The 27,342-nt window shown below is 42.1% G+C and overlaps 2 protein-coding genes across 4 annotated transcripts in view; both read left to right on the forward strand.

The window, feature by feature from the left end:
* Nucleotides 1-207: 207 nt before the first annotated feature.
* Nucleotides 208-15,623, forward strand: LOC113139370 (neuronal calcium sensor 1). Of its 3 annotated transcripts, none has more exons than XM_026322530.1 (10): nt 208-368; nt 993-1,103; nt 2,144-2,286; nt 5,393-5,417; nt 10,975-11,113; nt 13,219-13,297; nt 13,811-13,899; nt 13,972-14,049; nt 14,572-14,679; nt 14,792-15,623. In XM_026322530.1, exons 2-9 carry the CDS (start codon nt 1,093-1,095, stop codon nt 14,668-14,670), a joined length of 663 nt encoding a protein of 220 aa, XP_026178315.1. In that variant the 5' UTR covers nt 208-368; nt 993-1,092; the 3' UTR covers nt 14,671-14,679; nt 14,792-15,623. The 3 variants fall into 3 exon arrangements, with proteins under 3 accessions (XP_026178315.1, XP_026178316.1, XP_026178317.1); XM_026322531.1 differs by having other exon boundaries at nt 15,103-15,623; XM_026322532.1 differs by having other exon boundaries at nt 15,163-15,623.
* A 2,182-nt stretch (nt 15,624-17,805) lies between these two features.
* hmcn2 (hemicentin 2) overlaps nt 17,806-27,342 on the forward strand; it is a 39,504-nt gene continuing 29,967 nt past the window's right edge. The window contains exons 1-12 of the mRNA XM_026321193.1: nt 17,806-18,064; nt 19,656-19,726; nt 20,043-20,201; nt 20,644-20,766; nt 24,350-24,521; nt 24,621-24,727; nt 24,805-24,925; nt 25,015-25,278; nt 25,387-25,531; nt 25,994-26,115; nt 26,446-26,718; nt 27,150-27,291. Coding sequence (XP_026176978.1) covers nt 17,806-18,064; nt 19,656-19,726; nt 20,043-20,201; nt 20,644-20,766; nt 24,350-24,521; nt 24,621-24,727; nt 24,805-24,925; nt 25,015-25,278; nt 25,387-25,531; nt 25,994-26,115; nt 26,446-26,718; nt 27,150-27,291 — 1,958 coding nt within the window. The remainder of the gene's footprint in view (nt 18,065-19,655; nt 19,727-20,042; nt 20,202-20,643; nt 20,767-24,349; nt 24,522-24,620; nt 24,728-24,804; nt 24,926-25,014; nt 25,279-25,386; nt 25,532-25,993; nt 26,116-26,445; nt 26,719-27,149; nt 27,292-27,342) is intronic.

Genomic DNA, 27,342 nt, shown 5'->3' on the forward strand with positions numbered 1-27,342 from the left:
TCACAGTCATATAGGGCACAAGAGCTAATTAAGTGTTTTTATACTCAGTGTGCAGGTTGAGAATACGGGTCAAAAAGTGAGTGTGAGCAGCCTAACCCTTCACTGTATATGAAAGGACACGTGTAAAGGCTCTCAGAGCACACAAAGAGTCAGTGTATGACCGGCGGTGCGTCAGTGTCTCCCTGGCACTGGGCTGGGTTAGTCGGTGGGGGCCGGCAGTAACGTCACTCCCTGACGGCGGCATCAGAGCAGCACGGACGGCCAGCCGAGCAGCAGCGAGCCGCTCGCTCCGGAACTCGGCGGAGGAAGACGGCGTCGGACCAGCTGCTCTCTGCTTTGGACGGCGACTTTCTGCTTCTGTTGCTCAGGTAAACCCCGTCGTCTCCTCATGTGGAAAAAGCTGTTATTGATATCAGAGTGGTGTTTTTTGTTTGTTTTTCGTAAGTAAAGTAGCCACAAGAAGCAGCGTGGGTACAATCGAGTACAATGACTAGCAGCTCCGCACCGGGGCCATAAACTGTGTGTTGCTATGGTGCTGCCAGGCAACGTCCCACCTGCTGCTATCGTGACCGACCACAAGCGGCTCTGCCCGAAATGTACACCAGGACTGGGAGACTGACTGGTTGTCATTTGATTTCCTGTACATTCAGCCATTCATTTGTTTTATGTGGGTGTTTGTGGTAATTAGGGGCACTTTTTCTTGCCCTAGCCCTATAAGACTTGAATGGACTACAGCTAATTTGCTTGGTGTTTAAACTGTGCTTGTCAAATGCTAGCACTGCTGTGCACTTACATTACCAGCACTGTTCTTGCTCCACAGTATGCTTTGCCTGTTGGCCACACTGAGCAGCTTTTGGCAGACAGTAGAAAGGTCGTTGTCTGCGCTGAGTGTTTTTCCAGTCAAGTGTCTGGTGACACCACAGTCCGTTTCAGCTAAAACACAGCAAATGCTTGTCAACCCCTTTGTAACTACTGTCTGTTTATTTCCACAGTGTCTAAGTAACACCCAGGACCACAAGACTTGAGCAAGATGGTGATTACCAGCGTGGCATCCCTCAGAAGGACATCTCTCATCATGGACACAGAGAACAGATGCTTGCCATGTAGGTCCTTGTTGTAGGTTTCTACTCTGTGGCCCAGACAGCTGCTGTTGTTAGGCGTCAGTACATGCCAACGTCAGGCTCGCAATACAAAGAAATTCCATTATCCCTCATCTCCTGTCTGCTGTGACAGAGTAGAGGAAATCACCATACCATGCTGTTGCGAGGTCCGGAAGGAGAGCGAATTGTGAGTCAGAATGGAGCAGAATAGAAAACTGTCACTCTCTAAATCCGCCTAGAAGCTTGTGCTTGTTTTGGTCGACAGCTCACAAGCTTATTTTAAGAGCAAGGCCAGATCTCCTTTTCGCTGTTCAGTTGGCATCTAGAACTGCTGAACTATGTAGACACCTGGCTTTTTTTTTTTTTTTTTTTGCGTTCCATAAATTATTACTGAAACGTTTTACTTTTTCGTAAACTGATATGTCTGTATACATTCCAGGGTTTTGGCTTTAATGTTTTGAGTGAGAGTGAAATGCAGTGGGGTGCATCCAAGGTGCACTCTGTTCAATGCATTTTATTTCACTCACCTCCTTATCTCGGCTGTCAAGAAGAAGGATTCTTTACTACAGTAACTTAGCCAGAGCAGTGGAGATAGTGGTGGGAGAGGAGGGGTGGGATGAGTGAGAACAGAGAAGGACTGTGAGGGAGTGATCCTGCTTAACCCAGCCACTGAGTGACTCTTGTATCCAAGGACGAAGGTAGCAACGCATCCAAACGCCATTCCTCGCCCACGGACTGCTGTGAAGAAATGAGGCGCACACATAGGCACTCAGTGGTGCTCATATAGACTTAACACTGTGCTGGCCCTTCTTCACAGGGTCTATGGGGTTTGATTCGTATGTCTGCAGTGCTGGGGCTGATGACTGAGCAGATCATGACTACAGCTAGAGTTAACCACACTGAATCATAGACTAATATAGCTTGAATAGGCGTTGTTGTTTTTTTTTTCTTCCTCCAAACCAAAACAAAAGTGTGTTTCTTCTATTTCACTGTTGTTGTTGCACCTAAACTGGCCCACATTTTTTTTTCTATGGTTTTGGCAGAGGAGCAGACTGGAGAGGAGGTAGTAACAGGTGCTGCTTGCCACGGTGGATTTGGAGGTGTGGAGGAGCGCTGAAGATCATGGGTAAATCAAACAGCAAGCTCAAGCCAGAAGTGGTGGAGGAGTTGACAAGGAAAACCTACTGTAAGTACCTGGAAGTTTTTTTTTTGTTTTGTTTTTTTTGCTTGTTTTTAAAAAGGAAATCCTGCACAAACTCCTTTCAGTTAACGTGTATACAATTTTAGGAACATTGCGGCATTAGCTAAAAGGAAATGCAGTATGTAGTAGGGATACCTAACATTAATATAACTACTGCAGTTTTCAAATCACATCTTCTGTCTTTACTGTAAAAAGCCCTGCCTGCTGCAATGTATTGAGATTCTTCCCCGGTTTATAATTATTGACAGAACAGAGCTATAACTAAATGTCAGCTTGGGGTAGGCTCCTTGTTTGATTTACATTAAAATGCAAATTGTAATTAGTAAAGGTCTGGCAAAAAGTTGTAATCTGCATTAAATCACGCTGAAGAGATTTATGAATATGGAGATGCTGAGTTTGTATCAGCTATCAAGGTTTAGGCTTGAGAGTTGATTTTATATGCAGTATCTGGACTACTTATATACAGTGTGTAAATATTTTTAAGATGTATACAGAGACAGATTAATGAGAGTCTACATTAATTATTTCACTGCTTCACATGTTGCAATTATAAATGGGATTCTTGAGGTGAGACTCATAAAAATAGTAGGATCACAGGGGGGGAGTGAGCCATTGCTGATGCCTATCCACATCATTCAAGTACCTTCATAGTCTGAGCATAGGTCACTTTTAAATTTACCACAACAATGTCTGCATGGAAGACACCATATTAATCATTTGTGTGTTATTTCTGGAGCACAGCATTATAATAATAATAATAATTATTATTATTATTATTATTATTTCCGCAGTACAGTGTGCAGGTGTGGGTGGGAGTTGACATCCATTGGCTGCTTAATGACAGTGTTATTTGTATGGTGGGTCTCTCCACAGCAGAACCAAGGAAGGCTGTTGTGGCAGGAAATTGCTGTGGAGGAAGATTGGGCTTCGTGCTGGGCTGCTTGCTGCTGTCCTTTACTCACTCCCTCTCTCTCTCTCTCTCTCTCCCCATCTCTCCCTCTCCCCTTCTGTCTTTTTCTCTCTGTCCCTCTCGCTTTCTTCCTCTCTTACCCTTTCACCCTGTCTCTCTTGCTTTATCCCCTAATTGCCCTCTTTGAGCAGGGAATGGAATAGTGTAATTAGGAGCTTATCTGGTTAGCATCGCTGAGAGGGGCACCAAGCTTTCTCTCCCAGTGTGATCATTCTCCCTTGTTCTGTTGTTGCTTGACTTGAGACTATCATTTCTGTTTTCCTTCATCCCGTTGCCCCTTTCTCTTGCTCTCCCATGAGAAGCTTTGTCTGCCATTTTAGTCAATGTGTTCCTTTGGTTCTTGACAGATTGGGGACTTGGTAAATTTCTCTGTGCCTATGTGTCTTTTTGGCTCAGTGTTAGAAGATGTGGGATGTTTTTGCCCACCAAATATTGCCCTCTGCATTTACAGGGACAACTAAAGTCTGTACAAGTCTGCTTTCTGCTTTGTTGTAGGTTTGAAAACGCAGGCATCTTCATAAAAAATCCTTATGACCTAATATTTTCAGGAAAACATTTTCCTAGCCAAAGATAACATTAAAGGCCAGTGTTTCCCTGTTCTTTGTAAAAACCTTTGCAGCCTCACCTGTACTTTAAGCAAGTTCAGTTCAACCCAAAAAAGACTTTCCAAGTAACTGTATCACATGGAAAGATCAGCAGCCACATTAAATAATCTGTAGGATGTAGGCTAGGCCTGTGTAAAGAACATGATGATTTTGTAAGTTCTCAAAGCTGTGATGAGGCTCACCGTGGCAGAGCTGGATGTGTTCTACCACATCCTAAAGGGCCATCCAGTTGACTGGGCCCAGCACTCTTCTCCAATTGGCAGATTGTATTATTTCCCATTGCCTATGACTGAGTTATGTAATACATTTTTATTAAATCATGGCCATGGTAAATTGCTTCAGTTTTTGACTCCATTGTCTGTTGAGGCCAATTTAATGGTAGCTTGGCTTGGCTGAGAGTGGTGAGATTGACCCTGATATTTATTGCCCAGGATAGAGTCACATGATGTTTTTTTTTTTTTTTTTGAAACACTGAGCAGAACAAATTGAAGATGAGGTATGTGCAGGTGAAGGTTACGTGACCTGGCGTCCTTATCTATAGCCTCCATAGGATTCTACCCTGGCACTGCAGTAGTCACATTATAGAATACATTCAGTAAATCTCATGGTTAAGTGTTGTTTTGTCCTTGTCATAAATACTGTATATTTCTATTTGCTGTCCATTCTCCTGCAGTGTGATGGTGTTGGATTAATGGTATGTTGCCCTAAAAATGGCAAGTGAATGTCTAGGTCTTACTCTTGTTGTTTGTTTTCTTGGTTGTGTACCTTTTTAGTAACCATGACAGTGAGTTGTTCAAGGTTAAACATTACAGTAGAAGAAATTATTGATTAACTTTCTAGCCATTATTGTATTTACAAGCTTCTTACTTAGTGTCAGGCCAAACAGAAATCAGAGTAGATCGTATCTCCCCTCAGATTTACAGCAACATGAATTTAGAAGGTCTCTCTCGAAGGACCACCTGGTTAACCTAATGCTATTGATTTCCAGCCCTTGTTTTCATTAATACTCTCAGGAGCCCGCAGGATGAAAATTGCTTTGGTTACTTGAGAGAAAGTAAAGAGACAAGGGAAAACCATAGGGGATTGGTTGATTAGATACTGGCAGATAATGGTGCTTGTGTGGGCATGATAACACATCCTGCTTCCTAAACTGTTCTCTTTCTTAAATCTGAAGCTGACCTTCATTCCCTCAGCCTTGTTTGTGTCTCCCTGGGGTTTACTCCCATTTGTCCTCTACTATTATAGTCAGAAAAAAGTCATCTTCTTTAATGTTTTGCTAAAATCTAAGAATTTTGCTCTCAAGTAACTATGGCTGTTTTCCAAGAACTGCATTTTGACACAGTTGAATATTTTTTTTGTCAAGTCGGAATCTACAGTGTGTCTGAGAAAGTATTGGGCCACGATGATTAACAGTGGTACTACTTAGCTCATGAGTTGTATCTAACAGCAAGCTACTTTTTTCTAGGACAACCAAAGTTTTCCTCTAAGCTAATGTCACTCTTTATTTCTCTTACAGTCACAGAGAAAGAGGTGCAGCAGTGGTAAGTGTGTGCATTCATTTTTAATGAGAATTTTTCCATTCCCAATGTGAGGCTAGTCATATGTTAGCTACAGTGTCAAAGCTCACGAGAAGTGGGCCTGTCTTGACCCACTTGCAAAAGCCATTGCAATATACTGTATCTTTCACAGGTTTTTGTTTCTTGGTTCAGTCCAGGGTTAATGTATTTTCATTTTGTTTAATTGATTTGAACACTACAACAAAGACTGATGGGTTCTGAAAATAGAAAGACTTTAAAACCTTACTGAGACTTAACTGATAAGACTGATACAAACATTCCCATGGTGCATTCCTCAACAGCCTTTTTGGTCTATTTGCAAAGGGGATGTCTGATAACACAAGAATGGCGGGGGCACATGGTTGTTTCACGTTGAGGCACTTAATGACTACATAGCCATAGAGCCTCCAGGAGGATGCTGACTAGTAATCCTTTCTGTCAGATTCAGTACCTATTAGTCAGAGTAACCGACACCAGCATCGTCTTGGTGAGAGTTGGTCTTTGTCTATTATATATATGGGACTGCCCTTATCCTTTATGCTGTGTATTTCTGAATGCTTTTCCAAAGGCACAGCCTGATCACTGCTCACATGTGGATTAGAGACAATGCACCTTCATTACAGAGGATTTGAACCTGAGTATAGTCACTGCTTTTGTTTGCTGCATGTTGTTGTTGCCATTGTTTCTTTGGAAATGAATAACAAACAGTGATTATCAGTAGATGGAGCGCTGTAGCGATCACTCCATATTCACACTTCAATTCTCTTGATTCTGCATGCATGAAAAGAGCTCTGCCTCGAGAGCTAGTCGCTGCTCATGTCCCCTGTTAAGGGGTTTATGAGGGGAAGGAGGCAGGGCACATTCACAGCCACACAGCAGCAGCAGTAGCAGCATTAGATATCACTGAGCATTGGAAAGTCCAGAGCCTCCGAGCCGGCCTGTCTCTGGGGCTGCCTGAGTGCACCGGCCTGGAATACCCCCCACCCTTCTTATCCCTCCCACCCATGGCTGTGCAGCCATCTAGCTCACCATCATTCTCACTGTCTTTCACAGGAAAGTTTGCATGAGTCCTCACTTGAATATCAGCAGCAATCAACACGAGCGAGTGTGAGGGATGAGAGGGAATTTTACCAGGGGAAATGCCAGATGGCGTGTAATTAGAGCACAGGCACAGACACAGAAGAATTAGCAGGGTTAGATAAATGCCTCTGTTGTGCATTAAATTTGTTCCCCTTTCTAATTCTCCTCTAAGGGAGCAGCATTAGTATGCTCGAGGCTTACCTGAAATCAATAACAAAATGCCATAGCGCAGTGATGTTCCTGCCACCAAGACAGGAGCGAGAGAAATATTCTGCACAACTCTTTAGCAAGCCACCATAGTAGATGCCAAGGTGTAGGGGCCAGTGCCAGTAATAAATACTTTATCTTCATGTCGGCTCCCCAGTGTGGTCTGATGAACAATGTCATGTCTGCTGTGTCTCTGCAAGTACATTGCGTAGTTGCTTTCTTCAAGTACAGTCTGTGCATGTGTGTTAGCAGCAGTGTCACCAAGTCAGATTTCTTGTACATGATGTGTTCTTGGCAAGTGAAGGTGATTCTGATTATGACTCTGATAAGATGCTGGCAATAGGCAAACATGTTTACACGGGTACAGTGCTTACTGTAGCAACAGTACCAATTTACGTGTGTGCTGCTTATGTAACCGCACTGGTAGTATGTTAAATTTAGTAGCCAGTCTTATATGTTGATGCCTCGTAAAGCAAAATCATATGGCCATTAAATGGCTGAAGAGGAAGCAACCATTTCACAGAGTAATTTAGATTAAACTGCCAGATACATACTGAAGATTGCCAAAAATGGGTTGGTACAGAATTTTTAGGAATTATATTATTTTTTCTGAATACCATGAATAACTAATCCCAGCTGAGATTGACTGAGAGACAAATATAACAAATTTGAAATTTCACAGAAATTATATTACTATTAAAAACAAAAAAAATATTGTTTGCCTAAATTCACTATAAAACCATGAAACCCTTAAAACTTATATATACTGAACTATATTAAACAGCAGATTAAGTGCAAATGACATCTGTGTGTATATAGTGTATGATATAGCAAGCCTTTACAATGGACATGAAATGTATTTATTTATTAGTCAAAACCTAATCACCATTAACTGATTAAATAAATAATGCCTTGGGTGATGTTGATGCTTTTTTTTCTGTTAACTGTTGACAGTGAGTCCGACAACATTGCCCAACCAACAACAAAAAAGGAAGGGATGTGTTGGGGTGTGTATAACGAAAGTCAAAATCAAAGCACAAAATGTATTTGGCACACCTAAATCAGTGAGGTGTTTTCTTTTATTTAGTTTACACATCAGCACTGAGCAGATGACTGACAATGTTTGAGGAATACAATGCTTTACTGCTCAATTTCACACCCATTAAATTCTTTAAAGTGCTCTTAAGGCCTGTCACAGGAAAAAAAAACAGTTTTGGGCACTCATAGCAAACAAAGTGTTATTAAATAGGGTAATAAACTGATTTATTCCTGCACTTTGATGAAGTTGAATGACTTGTAAGAAACAGATGTTACAAAAGTGGACAAACTCAAAGCAGCAAAGGCTGAGCTATTCTTTAACACCTACATTTTACATAATGCACTTGAAGAGTGCCTTTCACTGGACTGTCCCTGCCATTTCAGACTCAAGCCAAATCAAGATAATCACGATGACATCAATAGATATTTTTTCAGACTTTGCACCCTTGGTTGCAATCACAGCACTGAATCTATGGATAGGTCTCAATCAGGCTTGCACATGTGGACACTGCAATTTTACTCCATTCTTCTTTGCAAAACTACTCAAGCTCTATCAGGTTTTTCAGGGATCGGTTGGGAACAGCTTTTTTCCAGCCACAAATTCTCTGTTGAATTGAGGTCTGGGCTTTGACTCTGGCTCTGTAGACCCACTCCAAAATATTCACCTTGTTGTCTTTAAACCATTTCTGTGTAGCTCTCGCTGTATGCTTCGGGTCATTGTCATTGAAAATAAATCTTCTGCCAAGCTTTAGCTCTTTCGCAGACTGAATAAGATTATCCTCCAGGATTTTCCTATATTTTGTCACATTCATTTTACCCTCTACCTTTACAAGCCGGCTGCTGAGAAGCATCCCCAGAGCATGACGCTGCCACCACTGTGCTTCACAGTGGGGTTGGTGTGTTTGTAGTGATGTGCAGTGTTTGATGTGCACCAAACATAGCATCTTGTCTGATGGCCAAAAAGCACCATTTTGGTCTCATCAGATGAAAGAACTTTCTTCCACTTGGTTGTGGCGTCTCCCACAAGCCTTTTTGTGAGATTTAATATGAGTTTTCTTCAACAGTGGCTTTATCTTTGCCACTTTCCCATAAAGCTTTGACTGGTGAAGAACCCAGGCAATAGTTGTTGTATGCAGCGTCTCCCCCATCTCAGGTGTTGAAGCTTGTAACTCAGTAACTGTAGTCATAGGTGTCTTCGTGGCCTCTCTCACTAGTCTTCTTCTTGCATGGTCACTCAGTTTGTGTGGATGGTCTGACTTAGTTCGATTTAGACATGTGCCATATTCCTTTAATTTCTTGATGATGGATTTAACTGAACTCTGGGAAATATTAACTGCCTTGGAAATTATTTTGTATCATCCCCTGACTTATAAGTTTCAATAACCTTTTCTCAGAGTTGTTTGTAGCATTCTTTTCTCTTCATGGTGTAATGGTAGCCAGGAATACAGATTAACCAGTGACTGGACCTTCCAGATACAGGGGTCTTTATACTACTATCATATAAGACACATTCACTGCAGTCAGGTGATCACCATTTCAATAACTGTGAGACTACTATAGTAGCACTAATTGGCTGGACATCTGTTGAATCATTTTACATATTTTTATTTAATTGACATTAGTTTGTAGAAACCTGTTTATGGTCACAAAAGCCAAATTATATTAACCATGATTGATTTATAAAATCAGTAAAAGGGTAAATCATCCAAGGGGTGAATACTTTTTATAGGAACTGTATATCAATGTCTGCATATAAGTGATAAGCACATATCAGGGTTGGAGTACCAGAGAATTTCATTTAGTTTGTCTGTGATAAGACAAAATTGGCTTATACTGTATTTGACTCATGTGAAATTATTAAATAAAGAGCAGAGCAGTCTTCTGTTAAACCCCTACTGTGCAATTAAAAATATCTTTGGAGATATTAAGATTTTTCCCTTCTGAGCAGCTTTATGATTACTGTAAAAGATTGCCTTATAGTCTGACAGAACCAGTTTTATTACAGCAAAAACAAACCAAAGTGTAAGTACACTATAGATATATTTTGTTGTTTTTACAATAGAACCTCAAATTTATATATTTCATATGTGTATAGTATATTAAGTTACAGAGCATGTTACAGTGTCATTCAGTCTCTTGTATTGGTTTGCATATACAAAGTTCTACAGTCACATTTCCTGGGAGTCTGGTGAAATGGCTTAGCTCTGGATTACGATATGCATTGTGTGTTCTGCACTTTGAATCATGAGTAGTTGTATTTTGTGATACAGTGAAATAGGTTTTCATTTTCCTGTGTATCTCCAGATAATTCAGATGTGGCTCTGCTCCCTTATTGCTTCTCTTCTCGTAAAAATCTTTTCCTCAGCTGCTCCTCAAAGCATCTCTTTGACTAGTTTAGAGCTAGCCTCATTATCGTCAAGCAGATATAAAAGTAAAGAGTTTTAAGAGGAGTGAAGAGCCAGAGTGTGTGTGGATAATATCTGTCCAAGCATTTATTCTTCACTTTCTCTGGCCTTAATTACAGCCCCACCTTAGTTTGCAAAACCTTAACTGAATTAGAGATGAACATGTAGTGCTCCTTTGAGTGGATATGCATCATTTGTGCTGTTGATCTAGAGAAAAATCTTTTTATAACTACTGAGTGCTATTATTTCCCTACTGTTCCCTCTTCTCCTACTTTTCATTTAGTGTTTATTTTTGTAAAGGCTAGCGGTCGCTTTCTTGCTCCCTGCCCTGTGCCAGCCTAGTTATATTCTGAGGCTGCTCTGCTCTTTTATGAAGACTTATGAAGGAAACTGCCTACCTTTGAGTGACTGCGCTTGAAATTGCTTATGAAATGCTTCTATTTTTAGGCTCATAGAGATGTTAAGTCACTTTCTAGATAAGTGATTTCCAGGGGGGAGAGAGGTAGCTCTCAGGCTTATCTGTCTGCTATGCATATTATCAAAAGAGGACCAGAGAGTAATTTGATTAGAGTTAACCACTCTGAGCTTGCTATTGGATTAGGGTGATTTTCTTATCTGTGAATGAGACAAATAGCTTTGCACTTTACCTTTTTGATCTTGGACACCTTTCAATCTGCTTCAGTAATACCTGCTGTAGCATTGAGGAGGTGATTTCTGTCCTGTTCCACAGCCTTGTCTGAGCAGTTATTTCATTTCATTGTAAATTATATTATAACTCTTTAAGTAATCTTTATCTGTGCTTTATTTTTCAGGTACAAAGGCTTCATTAAAGATTGTCCAAGTGGGCAGCTTGATGCTGTGGGCTTTCAGAAGATATACAAGCAGTTCTTTCCTTTTGGAGATCCCACAAAGTTTGCATCCTTTGTCTTCAATGTATTTGATGAAAATAAGGTTTGTCTTCAAATTCATATTACAAGCCAAAAGAAAAATTATTCAGCTACAGGTTTTACTTTAGACTGACAGAGAAATTGTTTAGGACTAGGCTATTTGTCTAATTATGTTAAAAGTTAAAGTGTCTGATGTTAGACCTGATTTAAAAGTCTTTATTCAGGTCAGGTCAGTTTATGAAAACAATAGATCTTTCTGGCCAGCTATTGGCTGCACAAAATAAAAGTACAATATGGTATAGAAGTCCTATTCATTTTGCTTCACTTATTTTACCAGGACTTTTTTCCAGATATCTGCAGACTCTCAAGTGTATACACATTGCTGAAGATTATTTATTCTGATCCCTTTTGATTGAAGACTATGTATTTTGGACACAAATCCAGGCCAAAGGACTGTCTTTGTACACAATAACAAGGACATTACATACAATCACAAATCACATTCAATGTACTCGGTATACTCTGCAAGTTAATTAATAAATTGATTGCCCTTTTTCTGTTCCTTAGTCAGGTTAGCACAAACACACAAATGTATAGTAATTCTTCTATTTGTTGCACATATCGGAGGATCTTGATAATAAAACAATACATACATATTTTGGAATCAGTCAGTATTTTAACAACACAGGATTAGTTTTAACATTTAATTAAAACCATGTCAGAAATAAATATTCAAGTCCATTTTTTTTTTCAAGGAAAGAGGAAAAAAACATTGTGCTCAACTAAAGAAAGGGAGGAGATCAGTGAGAGCATTTTTCCCCCATGCTGATGTTTGATAGTCTTAACTACATAGGGGGGAAATATCTAATTAATTTGGGTGTGAAAACCCTGTTTTTTGTGGCACTTGTTTTAAAATGTGCACTATATTTTTTTAAAATGAAACACGTGCATTGTTAAGTGACGTCAAGGATTTTAGGGTAGGATGATAAACAGTAATCCACCTCACTGCAGCTGTACAAGATTATTCACATTGTTTTTAGGAAGACAATCTGTAGATGAACAGCTCCTGGGATTCTGGTGAGCCTCTGGATGTTTATTGACTCCACTTAAGAGGCTTTGTGTCACGAAGATCAGACAAACCCTCTGTCTGATGTTTATCTTTGACATTTATTAGTATTTGGCTCCCCATAGTTAGCAAATGCACTGATCTTAGCAGTTTTTATGACTTATGTAGTCAGCAGAGCATGACTTCAGTATTGTCCTGCTGGTCAGATGTCTAATAGAGATAAAGTTAGCCGATCCTAAGGACACAAAGATCACTTGGAATTGAAATAAGGGCTGTGGTTAAATTCATAACAGTAACAAGTAGGCAACTGTAAGATGTTGGAGAAGCTTTGGTGGATGCATACACAGTCCTTTGGTATCCGGTGACAATATGAATTGACCAAAGTCTGAGGGCTCTACTACCAGGAAGCCAGTTTATATGCATTGCTTGTGGCCTACAAGCTGTTGTTTTTGCTTGTGAATGTGGATGCTGTTCCTGTTATGTAGCGCCACAGTTTGAATTTAGTAACTCTCGTGCAGTTGCTTGAGGGTGGAGGTTTTAACTTTATGAGTTGGTCTGATCTCAGCTGCATATGAGACACTTTGAGCTTTTATTTTACACTTTGCAGCCTTGGAGAAGGCCACACCTTTGGAACTTTTTTTTGGAAATTTTGAGTTTCTGGGGTAAGATTTAGTGGAATTTGACATAGCTAAGAAGAAATGGGTGTCTGAGTAGTACACTCCCTTCATTATCAAATAGATTCATTTGCCAAGTCTATCTGTGATATGTAATCAATGGAAAATTTTAATATCTTTGCTCCAGTTGTACAGTGGATATACTTTTGTTTACTGCAACCTTTAGGCTGTGAGACAGTAGCTTCCATCTTGCTAATGACCAGAGGTGACATATTTCTGCCTCAGGAGAGAGCCAGGTGCAGGGCAAAAAATAGCAGCTGACTTGGAGCAAATGTTTGGCCCGGATTTTCAGCAGAATACAGCAAGGACAACATGAAAGAACAACAAGGAGCTCCTGAAAGTACAGCTCCAGTGAGTGTGGAGTAAGATGCTAGTCATGTCCTTGGGTCATTTTGTCTGTCCTTTTCTGTCTCTTTTGTCACTCTGTAGGATGGACGCATTGAGTTCTCTGAGTTCATCCAGGCCTTGTCAGTGACCTCTCGGGGGACTCTGGATGAGAAGTTGAGATGTAAGGAAAATGCACTCGTTGCTTCTATTTTTTGACATTTAAATGGGGATTGACAGTCATAGACTGCATGTGAAAGAAGATCTGTTGGTTCCTGGAGAACAGCAAATAAATGATTATTAGCAAGTTGCAGCAGCCTTGAAGCCATGACCAAACCTTTTATCAAAAGTGGAACACCGTAGAAATACTTTAACTTTATCTATAAACATAACTCTTAAAACTGTAACCAACCAAGTCTGATGGTGATTTATGTTATGTAGAATTACCACTGTCACCTTGTAAACTGGGAAGCCACTGTGAAAGGCTGCTGCCTGCCTGTAGTCACTATTCACTACTTCCAACGACATGAAACACTGTGTGCTCTGTAATCCATGAAAATATATAGTTTAATCTTTTGCTTTACATGTTGAGGTCACTTGTCTTATGTCAGTGTGAGCTCACCTACCAGAAATAGCGACCTTCCTCTTTGCTGTAGTAAATGTACAGTATATGTTTTTTCCATCTTTCTCTACACAGGGGCTTTTAAATTATATGACCTTGACAATGACGGTTACATCACCCGCGATGAGATGTTGAACATTGTGGATGCCATATATCAGATGGTGGTAAGTTTGATCAAAGTTTAGAAATTTAAACCTGAAACATTTGGATAGAAGTGTAATAATTTCATATCTTAGGGAAACACTGTGGAGCTGCCAGAGGAGGAGAACACACCAGAAAAGCGTGTGGACCGTATTTTTGCAATGATGGACAAGGTTAGTATATTAATGTCGAAATAATATCCAAACATTAATGAAAAAATATAACTCGGGAGCTGTTGCAGCACCATTGCTAGTTTACCATTACCTTTGTTGCCACTCTCAGGGCTTTCATGGACACTGTTAAGTTTAGAGCTGTAGCCATTACAGCTGCAGTCTGCCTGCAGTCTATAAACATCAATATGTAGTCTCCTCAACCACTAGCCTTCAGTGCTAATTCCAACTCCCTCAGCACCAAGACTCTACTCAGCTTTAGTGAAAGATGAGACGCAGCCTGCATGGGCGTGTTTGCCAACCCACCACTGCCAAGATCAGCCCATTGGACTAGCTGTGCAGCACAGCAGCACATAGTGATTTGTATTGGCAGAGAGTGGCTACTATCCAAGTGCACTGAACCATAGATCAGTCCAGCAGGAGTAGCAGCTTTTAGCTTGAGAGCCACTTTTGCCCCCTACTGGTAACTCTGCAGTAAAGCATTAACAGGCTTCACTTTCATTTTGTTTCATGCTCTCCTTCCAGAATGCAGATGGGAAGCTGACTCTGCAGGAGTTTCAGGAGGGTTCAAAGGCAGACCCCTCTATTGTTCAGGCACTGTCGCTCTATGATGGACTTGTGTAGGAATATAAGGTGAGTGGGATATTAATGAGCAAGTACCTGCATACTTCTCTGCTTGGGTGATTTTCTATCCCAGGCCATGCTTGAACTCCAAGATAATACTGTGTAATTCTTATTTCATCAGAGCAGAGAGAAGGGAAGTTCAGTCCCTGGACTGAAACTACAGCGAAGAAGCCACTTTCTGCTCTCAGTTTGTTCTTATGAATTATTCAAATGGCCCACTTGTTTGCTGGCAATCAAATAGTCTTGCAGTGCTGAGCGAAGAGCGAGACAGCCCTCTCCTCTCACTGCCTAATGTAATACACAGACTGCTGCCAATTGTTGCCAACATCCTGCTCAGCGTTTTGTCAACTGTGAAGTGAGCTTGTGAAGACATATTGTAGTAATGCAGTAGCTCTGTTTAGTGATCATCTTGCATCCTCTGAACACACCCAGGTATCAACACACTACTTACTGTCATCTCTTCAATCCATAATCGCTCTTACAACTTCTCAGATGGATCCAGCTGAGCATCCTCCTGCGTGTTACACACCAGTCCAGCACCATCACACCTGTAATGGGAGGAAGCTGCATTTAACTTGCTCACTCAGAAGTGGATTGCAAACCTTTGTAGCACGGCCGTACGGCACCTGTGTCAAGTAGCTGCTCGTCTACGTTTCCAATAAGGATTGTGTTCAAGTATGAAATAACGGAGTATTCAAACATTTCAGCAAAACCCTCAGTCATTTATCTGTGCTTCTACAGCTATGTGGCACTGCGTACGCCCATGAGTGTTGTGGACTTTGTATGAGCATTTCAGCAAGCACAGTGTTGTGGTTTCCCCATGGACAGACCACAGACCTGCAATCCCTTGGAGGTGTTTGTGTGCGTCTTGTTCACAGATATGGAAACTGGATGCACAAGAACCACTCACAGGAACTGCTGCTTCATCACCACATGGAGAGACTCTAACCCCAGGGGAATCAGAAAAAATGTGTGACATGGTGATAAGTTAAAGTTACAAAGCAGTATGGTGTATATTGTATAATGTAAATATAATTTATTTTCTGCTTTGCCGCATTTATGGGAATTTCCTCATAAATATGGAATGAAGTTTTATTTTTTAATCAAAGGTGTTGAATTGCATCGCACTGTATTTTTCATTATTATTGTGGGATTGTTTTTTCTCATATTCTCAGCTTCCCTTTGCCTGAAAGGAGAGGGTTCTATTTAAAGAGGGGTGTTGAAAGAGGAGGACTTCTTATGGGTCATTTTACAATGTTTGGGTTCTGTGCATCCTATTGTGTTTTCACATTATCACGTGCGTCTAGTCTTTGCAGTCCTACACTGCAACATCCTGAATGACATGACCAATCAACACTGCAAACTCTCACAGCTTACTTCTGAATTGGGGCTTATTATTTCTTTTGAGAGCATTGTAGCTCCTACAAAGCCCTGGTCACTGAGAGGCACAAACGGACATCAGCTCTGGTTGTAAAGCTTTTGTGAGCTCTAGGGTTGCAGTTGTCCACCTTGTATTTGTTCTGTGTGAGGCCAGAGCATGTGACAACTTTTTTTTTTTTCATTCTTGAATTATTTTAGAGCATTATGATGTTTTATCTGCTTCACTAATTTTTATGCCTTATGCACATGATAATTTACTAAATGATAAATGTCATTTACCTGTACATTAACAGCATAAGAGCACAGAATAAAATACATTTAAGTGGCTAAATTTTCTATCACTGTATTCCTGGTCAGGATTGGGTGGAATAATGTGTTTAATTTTGTATATCCCCATATTTTGGCCATTTTAAGGAGCTGCTTTGTGGACTGACTGTTGCTCAAATGTACATTTGTAAAATGTTTAACTTCCTCATGGTAGTCACTCCTCAAGTAAATGTATCAAGACTGCAAACATCCTAACATTATCAATTCCCTCTAACACTGAGCCACTCCACGTATACAGAACAATTTGATGTCAGGCTTTGGGGCTTGTTATGCTTTGAAATACACAGTCTTAAATGGCAGCTTGCTCTGTGACATGTCTGCATTGTATAGCTTTAGAATTAACAATGAACTACACAGCTTTGTGTGTTTTGTGGCATTGATTGGTGGGTTAATGAGGCTTAGTGGCTTTTTGCAGACAGGACCTGCTTTTTTCTTGTCAAGGGCAGATGGAAGTGATATCAAGGAGGAGGTTAGAGTGGTCCAGAGCTTTGACCAGAGTCTGTCATTTGAGTATGTCTTTGATGTTTGTTATAGAGACATTTCAAATGTACCATCTGTAACTATGTGCAGCAAAATACAAGTGGACTTTGAAATGAATAACCACTTCAAAAAACTTTTAAAAATATTCTGGGCCTCTACCATTTTGCATGAAGACTGAATTATTTACATTCATTAGATCAGAGCTGGTTTCATCTTAAGGCCTGATCTTCTTAGACAAGACATGTCATAGCTAAGACATGCCATAGCTAGACACCAGGTGCTTCAGAATAATGTTCAAAGATCAATAAGACTTTTCTGTCCTGTGACAAAGTTAAAACGTCAAACTATCTGCCCATTCATATACCAAGGGGATATTTGTCAGGGTGGGCTGTGTATAAAATTAGCTTGGTGCCAGCAGATTATAAACTATAACTATTTATAAAATGGCTTTTATATTTGGCTTCACTGAGACAATTTGTTCGCCTTTTCGCCTACTGCTACTAAGCTGTTGAAAACTGAGTCTCTTGGGGTCCGCTAATACTGTGGAGAAAGTCAAATTGAAGGGGGAGGTTGGATAGGGTTAAAGCCTCGAAGTCACAGTGGGGTCAAATTACACGCACAAAAAATCAGGTTGGGTCTTGGGAAGCTTTTAATACCCATCTCCGCCCCCGTTTGAAGCGTCAGAGCACCAGCTCTCCAGGGGCTCTCCAGCACAGAGTCAGTCCACACGCTCCTCAGAACTTTGCGCACGGATGTCCTCCTGTGGAAGTGTTTTACACTGGATTTTTATGAGTTTCAGCTGAGGCTTATTGTTTCCAATATATTTTCTACCCGTTGGAAGCAGTCCCAGATTTGTTTGAGTTGCTTTGAAGTTTTCAACTCTCTTCTACTTTTACATTTTTATGTGATTCGCCTCATTCCAGCAGACAGATGCTGTACGTCTGAAAAATGACCGGTGTCTTACTAAAGTGCCTAGTCTTGGCGCTCTGCGTCAGCGCGCACAGGCTCTTGGCAGTCCCCGGCGTTGAGGAGGGTGATGGATCCGGTGACAGCGCCTCGACCCTGGCCTTTGTGTTTGATGTTACCGGCTCCATGTACGACGACCTGAAGCAGGTGATAGATGGCGCCTCGCGGATCTTAGAGAAGACCCTGAGCCGGAGAACCAGACCTATCAAAAACTTTGTCCTGGTCCCCTTCCATGACCCAGGTACTGTTTAATTAAACACACATGCCATACTTAGATTCACATCAGACACCCTGGTAGTCTGAACATTTATGTGACTGATCTCAAATAGTTTAAATGTGTTGCAGCATTTAACAGGGTACAGCCTGGCACAGACTGTCCAGGCAGACCTGTGCAACACAGTAACCTACAGCCTTGTTTATTTCTTTTCTTTTAAAATAAACTCAACAGAACCTGTGTTGGTGAATTCGCCCCCGTTGGATTGGATCTTTCTGTATGTGTCAGTTATTTGAAAAGATTGTAGCAGACTGCAGCAGCACATGTTTTAGCTCAAAGCTGCTTCATAAGATCTCCACAAAAAGAGCAGCATATGTGAGTTTGCAGGGTGGGGAGGCAGTGAGACAGGTAAGGCTCTTCACCTCTGCCCTCCTGTATGGGAAAACTACAGCTTGAAAATAAAAGTGCTCTAATGGGGGATGGTGTTTGAACACTGATGAGAAGCATATGCTGTCTGCTTGTGTGTAATTACCCCAATCACCCCACCCCACTCCTCCCTCTCCTCCATCCAAGTCTCCGGAAAACCAGTCAGTGCAGGGGGCAATAACCCACCATCCCTCCCCCGGCTGGGTGGGGGGGCTGCAGGCTGGTGGGCTGCCCTAAGACCGTATATTTTGTCTGTGTTTAATGTGCCCTGCCCTTGGGGACCTTGTAAACCTCCAAGATTGCAAAGAAGCCTTGGTGACTGACAAAAGAGGCGTGACAGTGCTGTCAGTGTTTTACCGGCACTCATGAGGAGGAGACGAGACTTGAAAGCCTCCACTGTTGGGAAACAGACTGAGAATGAGTTAGAAATATCATCAGTCTGACACATGTCTACAAATTCTGCATCGTTAGTCTCAGAGAGATGCTTCAGTGTTTTTTGATGGTTACAGTAACAAGCACAAACACAGACATCTGGAAGCTCCGCCCCACCTGGTGAGGGTCTTCTCTGTCATAACTAGAATGAAAAGCTTATGTTTGCAGACAGCAGTGTTCTGCAGTAAAAACAATGTCTTCTCTGTGTATTGGTTAATGTTTACTGTTTCATAGATTGGCCCCAGAAGGCGTCCAAGTAAGTGTCAGGCCCTGACAGGTTCCTATCCATCATGATAGGGTCTGCTGCTGCTTGAGGACCCAAGGTCGTCGCCTGGTGAAAAATGCTTCAGCTGCAGATTCTTTTTGTCTGTCATCATCCAAACTGGCCAGATTTCAGCAGTTTGTGTAAAACAAGACCTGAACATTGTCAGTGCATCAGTGTAGTTCGCGACCGTGACTGATACCCACGTCTTGTACAAAAACTGGAGGGCATCACTCTGGCCTAACAAATTAGGTTGTGGCTTATTAGCGATTCTGATGCTGTGCATGGACTGCTGAGAGGAAATAATTAAATCCTTCGCTCTGACGTAGCTGTTTTGTTGAGTTTAGAATAAATCCTGACAAGTTAGACTAAGCTTGTATCTGGTTGAGATGGCTATTTTTAGGCATACTTTACTTTTTAGCAACTGGAACAGCTCTTATAAAGCTGGTTTGATTTTTATTTTGTTCACTTTAATGATATTCATTTTGAACAAAACAGATATCGGCCCTGTGTCCATTACCACTGACCCAAAGAAGTTCCAGCAGGATCTGCAAGAGCTCTTTGTCCAGGTGGGAACCACAACACATGAAACAATTCTTCTTAAGGACTGAGATCTGTTCATTGTTCTAAATGAATCCTGCTTGTAGACTGCCATTGTTTAAAGATTGCTTCTGTAAACTGTAGTGGCATATTTTCTAATTTCTCCTTTCAGAAGTAATGTAGTGTGGCTAGTATTATGTTTTAAAAATTTCCTTTACCTGAATTTTTCTCCAAAGGCCAAAAGCCCAACTAGTATAGAAAAAGTCCGAAACACAATAAATATGAGATTTTAAGAGTTTAACCATATATTGTGTGGTGTTGATCATGTTTGATTCTGTCACCCAGGGTGGAGGCGACTGCCCTGAGATGAGTATAGGAGCCATAAAAAAAGCCCTGGAGGTTTCCCTGCCTGGTTCCTTCATCTACGTATTCACTGATGCCAGAGCCAAAGACTACCGCCTGAAAAGAGATGTTCTGCAGCTTGTTCAGCTCCGTCAATCACAGGTACATTCCTTCAAACTGTGTAATGTTGTGCAGGATCTTACAGATCGACACTGGAGACATGCTGTATCAGTTCAGTTTTGCACCTTACTAAATGTCAAATATCAATCTCATTTGTTGCACATGGTGGTGATTCCTTGACTGTAGTGACATACATAAAGCTTATTAATATGAGTCCTGGTCCACAGAGATTTCAGCATCTTTGCATTTATTACCTGCTCTAACCAAAGGGATACAGGGGCACACTGTGAAAGATCTACATGCCAAGTTCACAGGTACTCGTCTGAGCAGGGGACGTCTCTACAAAGTTACTTGGTCTCAGCGCCTGCACGGAGCATGACAATGAGCATTAGCATCACTTTGGAGTCAACTGAAAGTGAGTCTGTAGAAAGCAAACAGTGAACAGTGGTAATCCTCTTAACTCTCCTGCCCTCTTCATTCCCAGGTGGTATTTGTGTTAACCGGGGACTGTGGGGACCGCTCTCACCCTGGCTACAGGGCCTACGAGGAAATTGCTGCCACCTCCTCTGGACAAATATTTCACCTTGACAAGCAGCAGGTCAACGAGGTGAGAGCATAACATAGTGCATTACAATGTAAATGAGACCAGCCCAACCACTGCTACTTTCACAAAACCTTTTTAAAACACTAAAGTAGAATTCAGTGGTGTAAATGAATATGAAAAGGGTTTTATTGCTTAATAATGGCAAACAGCAGGAGCCTGAAAGAAACAACCCCTGTTTGACCTACTGATGTAATAATAGCGATTTCAGTGTAATCAAGTGATTCCAAAGCTGATATTACACTTCCTGGTTATATGATATGGGCAAGTGCCTTTTTTATAACGGAAGCAGCATGTAACAGAAGCCCTGTTGAAGAAGCCAAAGACAGCGGGGCTCACTTCCCAAGCAGACGTAAAAGAAGCCAGAGTTTCCTCTGGAAGAGACACTGGTATCCTGCTTGTCAACACAGGAGATAGCTGGGCAGCACGAGCTGGAGCAAGCAGCTCTGTACACTGGTGGCCCACTGAACCTCTGAACTCGTGTGTGTGCGTGTGTGTGTGTGTGTGTGTGCGTGTGCGTGTGTGCGTGTGTGGCGCGGTCTGTTTCCTGTCAAGTTGTGCTTTCATATAACTAAACATACACTGTGTGTGGATCAGTTTAGTCTGTTATCACTTCATCCTGGCAGCTGTTTAAGGAGTGTTTGAATGTCGTTTCATGTTGTAGTACTAAGGGAAGAGAAAACCAACTTTACTCTGGCCCTCACACCTCCACCCCAGATGTCTTGTTGTTAAAGTAGCCTTGAGTATTTTGACATGTTCCTAGTGTACTGTGACTTGTAAACATATGCATACTTTCTTGGATCAGTATTAGTGAATCACTGTAACCAGTGTCAGCCACTTTTAGAACTGTGTGATTATAGCTCTTGGGTGGCATGCTTTTACCAAATGAATGCAAATCCTTTAATCCCTAAAAACCTCAGAAGTACTACAAATCAAACCATAATACTCCTGTTTAATAGTAGTTTAATAAAGTGAGGCCAAATCAAATATACAAAGTCCTTTTGTGGTCTCCAGGGAGAGTGGAGCGAAAACAGACTGCTTATTTTACTCTCTAATCCCAGGATATGATCTGCCATGACTTCCCTCCTTCCAACACAGCTGCCCATAGGAGTGGGCTCCAAGTCTTCACACAACAGCTCATTGTCAGCTCTACACATTGCACTGTATTTTTTTTAATTTTTTTTTAAGTTGACTGGTTGTGATCGGCACCTCATACCTTTAAGTTTAGTGTTTTGCAGGGCGCCACAAACTATATGAACATAACAATTAAGGTACCATCCCCTGTCAGCTGTCTCGATAGTTACGACCATTGACTGTGATAAGCAAGTTGTGAGCCAGCAATAAGGTATAAGTGAAAAACCCCAAATAACAATTTCCACTGAATAATTTTAAATCCTCCAGCCACCATCAATAAAAACAAAGACTAGAGAAAACCTTGTAATTATGGAACTGATAGTGGACCATAGTTTCCACGTCTGCTTATATACAGAAACAGGGTTTCATGGCAGTACGTCATGAAGTTTGACTTTTGCAACACAGGACATGGCCGGTTGTGTGTATCTACCTTGCAGGCTGCTCATACACTCAGCTCAGGAGCCTTGAAGAGTCATTTATAACAACGCTCTTATGGTTTTCCTATTATGTGACTGCTGGAGCAGGTCAAGCAGCTAGTAGTGGTTGTCAGCCATAAAATGAAACCCAGGGTAGTATTTGTCTATGGTGTAGCAAATACAGGCCACTTCTGATGTGGAAGGCCTAGGCAGGTAAAACCTCCCACTAAGAGGGAGCAGGGTTTCCATCTGAGGCCGATTCGCTCTAAAAACCTTGATTTATAGTGGGACATCTATTTGCAAATGTTGGACTTTTTAGTGTTTAAAGAATTAAGATGACCCCTGCTCCCTCGGAGGTCTGGAGTCAAACTGTTTTGCTTAGCCACAACACAGCCATGTATTTCTACTACAGGTAATGCACCTGGACAAGTGAGAGGAATACAGCACTGCCACAGCCTTAGCTAAGCCTTCTCTGGCCTGTTATGCTTCTATGAATAGAAGAGGGGGTTTCTTCCTGTAACAACCCTGTAAGCCCCTTCAACCGAGACATGCCGGATGAGGTTTCACAGGACTTAATATCCCCTGCATTCCCTGTGTTTGAGACAGGAAGTGGTTGCAGAGCTCAGCATGCTATCCAGACCGACTGTGGCCCAGAGAGTTGATCGTCCTATCTTCACTTCCTTTTATCTGAGGTCTGAGGGCAGGGCAATGCCCACTCCTCTCTGCTGTCCTTCCTAAGAAATACACCAAATCCTGGGGCAGATGTAGGTCACTTCTTTCCTGCTCCGCTGGTGATGGCTGCACATGTGGCAGACATTACAGCTGTTTCCTGTTGTAAAATGATGAGAGGAACCAGCTGCTGTCAGCACCCAGAGGACCCGATAGACAAAAGCGGAGGCTTGATAATTAAAGTATCAAAGACTTTCCGTGTTTCGTTTTTTTTTTCTTTTGTAAATGTCTTAAGATGTGTTGCCATTGGCTCTGTCTCCATGAGGCTGCTGAAGAGATGTTTTTAGTTTGTTTCATTGCAGATGCAGTTCAGTCTTAATGCCTCTCCTTATGAGATCAAAACATACTGGACTGCAGTTGCTTTGTAAGCATTTGGAAGATGTAAGACATTTGGTCCATTGTGGCCACTGAAATGAGACTCTGAAAAGTCTGTGGGTTTTGTTGCTTCTGTTTTCATTTTACAGAAAACAAAAGGAAACTCTATTCTTTGTCAATACAATGATAATGATTATACCCTGAGGGTCAAGCACCTGTCAAAACTGAAATTCTATATTGTCTGTTCTCCGGAGAGCTGCCAAAGTACATTACTGCCTCTGTGGTTATTGGTTTTCCCACTATAGATAATCTGTCCAGCATTATTACAGACTTTTGATAATCTCGAAATGTGTGGGAATAATTCATTAAAGAAGTGGCCTTCCTGTGCCCTTGTGTGACCTCATTTGGCTTCGTGGGCTTAACCAACTCAATAGGAAAGTGGGAAACATCCAGCGTTTGTCTGTCTCTCCCTGCTCCTGCACATTAGTCAGGTTGATACTGTGGAATTTATATTTTAAGTGTATTTCAAAAACAAAGGCGCATCCTCCTACACCACATCCACCAGTGCTGTCTGTTATGAGGAACAAGCCTTATGATTCATGAGGGCTGTGTTGCAGGAGGGAGACTACTGCCTGACAGGCTTCCACTGTGAGAGACACTCTTCTGGGAATACATGCTTGAGAGTGCAGAAAACTGTATGTTATCAGTTTGACAGCTGAGCTGTTTCACTTTTCTTTGTTTAGGCAAAATCCCTCAGAGGAATACTTTTGCGATGAAAGTCTGAAGATATAGAACAGCCCGCTGCTCAGGCAAAAAAAGGGGCTGGCTAGGGCTTTCAGAGAGAGGCCACAATCTCCTCCTTCCTGTCTTTCTAAATTGAGGGGGGATTCCTGACACTGTGTGTTTGATGGCAACCAGCCGACAACTGTGTCTCCTCTAGCATGACATTTTGCTCAGCTGTAGTCCTGCAATGCTGTTTTTTGTCCTCCTGTCAGGTTTTAAAATGGGTAGAGGAGACAGTTCAGGCCATGAAGGTCCACTTGCTGTCCTCTAACCATGACAGTGCCCAGGAGAACAGGTGGGAAGTGCCCTTTGACCCCAGCCTCAGAGAGGTCACCGTGTCACTCAGTGGACCAGCACCACAAATCGAGCTCAGCGACCCCTTTGGTAATTTACTCATTAACTCAACCATATTTTTTGTTCCCCCAATCAAAGGAAACCACATTCTACACTAGGAAAGATGCTGATCTTGTGTTCTTCTCACAGGTCGTGTCGTTGGTGTGGAGCAGGGCCTTACAGAGCTGTTAAACATTCCCAACTCTGCTCGTGTGGTCAATCTGAAGTTTCCTAGACCTGGGGCTTGGAAACTGAGGGTAAATAATTCTTAATTATCTTTTTTTAAGTATTTAATGACAATAGCCTAAGGAATAACATTGCTTTCTTTTTAAAGGTGAGCTGTAGTGGGCGGCATACTCTGAGAGTCACAGGAGTCAGCAGTCTAGACTTCCGGGCCGGCTTTTCCAGCGTCCCTGTTTCTGAATTCAATGACACCAGGGAAAGGCCAATCAAAGGTGCCGGATATGTTTTATTTAGCTTGTGGAGTCTTGAGTGAAAACATGTGCAAAAGGTGGTGATTATTTTTTTTTATTGTCTCCCCCAGGACTTCCAACCCATGTTTTGCTGAAATGCACAGGCCTAAAGCCTCCAGGTCATCTGAGCCTTGTGGAGCTGATGTCAGGCTCAGGCCGCTCTTTGCGCACAATCCCTGTACCTCTGCCCTCTGACCTTGGCCAACAAGGACTGTGGAGTCTTCCGGAGTTCCGCACCCCCTCCCAGAGTTTCTTCATCAAGGTGACAGGCAAAGACAAGGACGGCTACCGCTTCCAGCGACTGTCAAGTGTCTCCTACACCAACATTGTTCCAGGCATGACAACCCCCCAGTCCTGAAGCAACATCTCACCATTGCAAAGTCTCTCTCACACCTCATTAATCTCTCTGGTGACCTTTATGCTTTGTTTCCTCCCTTGTGTAGATCCCCCAGCTGTGAGCATGCCTGATGTGGTAGAGGGCTTCTACATGCAACCTGCTGTGATTGGCTGCTCGGTGGAGAGTGACATTCCCTACAGGCTAAGATTCACTAGAAATGGTATTCCACTGGGAGAGGAGACGTTTTTACAGTGAGTCTCTCTCCTCTGTTTGCTCAGCGCTGTGTAACACTTGGCCCCGCCTTACTTTAGATTCCTTCGGATGCTGCAGCTTCACTCAGCCAGTACTATATGCAGTAAAAACGCTAATTAGGTCACTTACTGCTCTTACCAGTGAGCATGTCTGTAAAGCGTTAGAGCTGCTTTACTCCTGCATTTTATTGCCTTATCTCCCAGGAAACAGGTATACACAGTCAATTTTGTGAACATTACATATTTGATTGTGTCATTTTGAAAAATAAACCAAGTGTCTATTTTTCCCTGGTTGATTTTCTGCTTTGAATTACATTCATTAAGTGAAGCTGACTCATAGTGAACACCTTTAGTGTTTGTGTGTGTGTGTGTGTCTCAGATGCTAATTGAATGTGATGTAAGATAAGATCTTGTTCCTTTTGTCAGACTCCAGCCAATGAACCAAATGTGTCTTTGTATCAGGAATTCAGCTATAACATCATGGAAGATTGCCCACACTTCAGCTGAGGATGAAGGTCTATATGAGTGCATAGCACAGAGCAATGCAGGACAGGGGCGTGCCTTAACGCAGCTGACTGTTAGAGGTATGTCACACACACTTCAGCACCCATGCCTCACAGTTACAGAAATAATTCCTGCAATCTTTTATCTCAAATTCATGGCTAAAACATCAACATGATGAAAAGCCAGCATGTACATTTATACATTAACTGTATGTGCACTGTGGACTAGTGACCTGTCCAGGGTGTACCCCTGCCTTTCACCCAAAGAGAGCTGGGATAGGCTCCAGCAGATCCCTGTGACCCTAATTAGGAATAAGTGGGTATAGATGATGGATGGGTGGATGGATCTCTGCACTGTTTGTTCACTACTGGTAACACCAGTTTGTTTTGATTGTGTTTTTACTAAAACAGAGCCTCCTCCAGTCCTGAACCCAGCAGTGAATGTGACCTCCTCTGTGGGAGGTGTTGCTGTGCTGGCCTGCCAGGTCAAGGGCTCCATGCGCCACAACTTGACCTGGCATCGAGCAGGTCACACCATCCAGGCCACCACGGGGAGGGTGAAGCTGCTGTCCGACTCGTCCCTGCAGATCAGTGGGGTTCAGAGTCATGATGCCGGGGAATACCAGTGTGTGGCCACCAATGCCAACGGAAACAGCAGAATTACAGTGTGGCTTTTCGTCCCAGGTGCGGTACGACGATACCCTGCATGTCATCTGCTTAAACACTTAATACACCAGGTCCTCATGGCCCCTCTCAGGCCCCCATCATCTGGTTTTCCTTATTGGCTTTAACTCCTCGCAGTCATTTTGAGCTACTTGCTTGTCAGACAAATGTTTCTCATCAGCTAGAATTGATGCATGTGTGGTGCTTATTGTGGCCATGCCCTCAGATGTTAATTAGGAATTTCAAAAACAGCAAAACAAATGTGAAACTTCTCCTTGCAATTATACTCCAGTCATGATGTCAGACATGGAGCAGCTGGTAATTGCATTGTATCAGACATCATCAGGAGTTTACTGCTGCTAAACTTGTGACACGGACGTCATGAATGACATCATGCAATAGTGACGACATCATGATTCATCCTCAGCTTTTTGTCTGTGTTTGACTTGTAGAGGCTCCTACTGTGGTAGTTCACCCCCAAAGCCAGGCCTTTTCCCGAGGGGACGAGATCCGGCTCATCTGCTCAGCATCCGGCTCCCCCTCTCCCCAGCTCTTCTGGAGCCATGAAAACATGTTCCTCACTAATCGGCCGAGGTAAGGGAACTCTCAGTCCACTCAACACCTCCGGCACACCGGGCTCAGAGA

Source organism: Mastacembelus armatus, chromosome 9 (genome assembly GCF_900324485.2).
Source record: "Mastacembelus armatus chromosome 9, fMasArm1.2, whole genome shotgun sequence".
NCBI classification, from domain to species: Eukaryota; Metazoa; Chordata; class Actinopteri; order Synbranchiformes; family Mastacembelidae; genus Mastacembelus; species Mastacembelus armatus.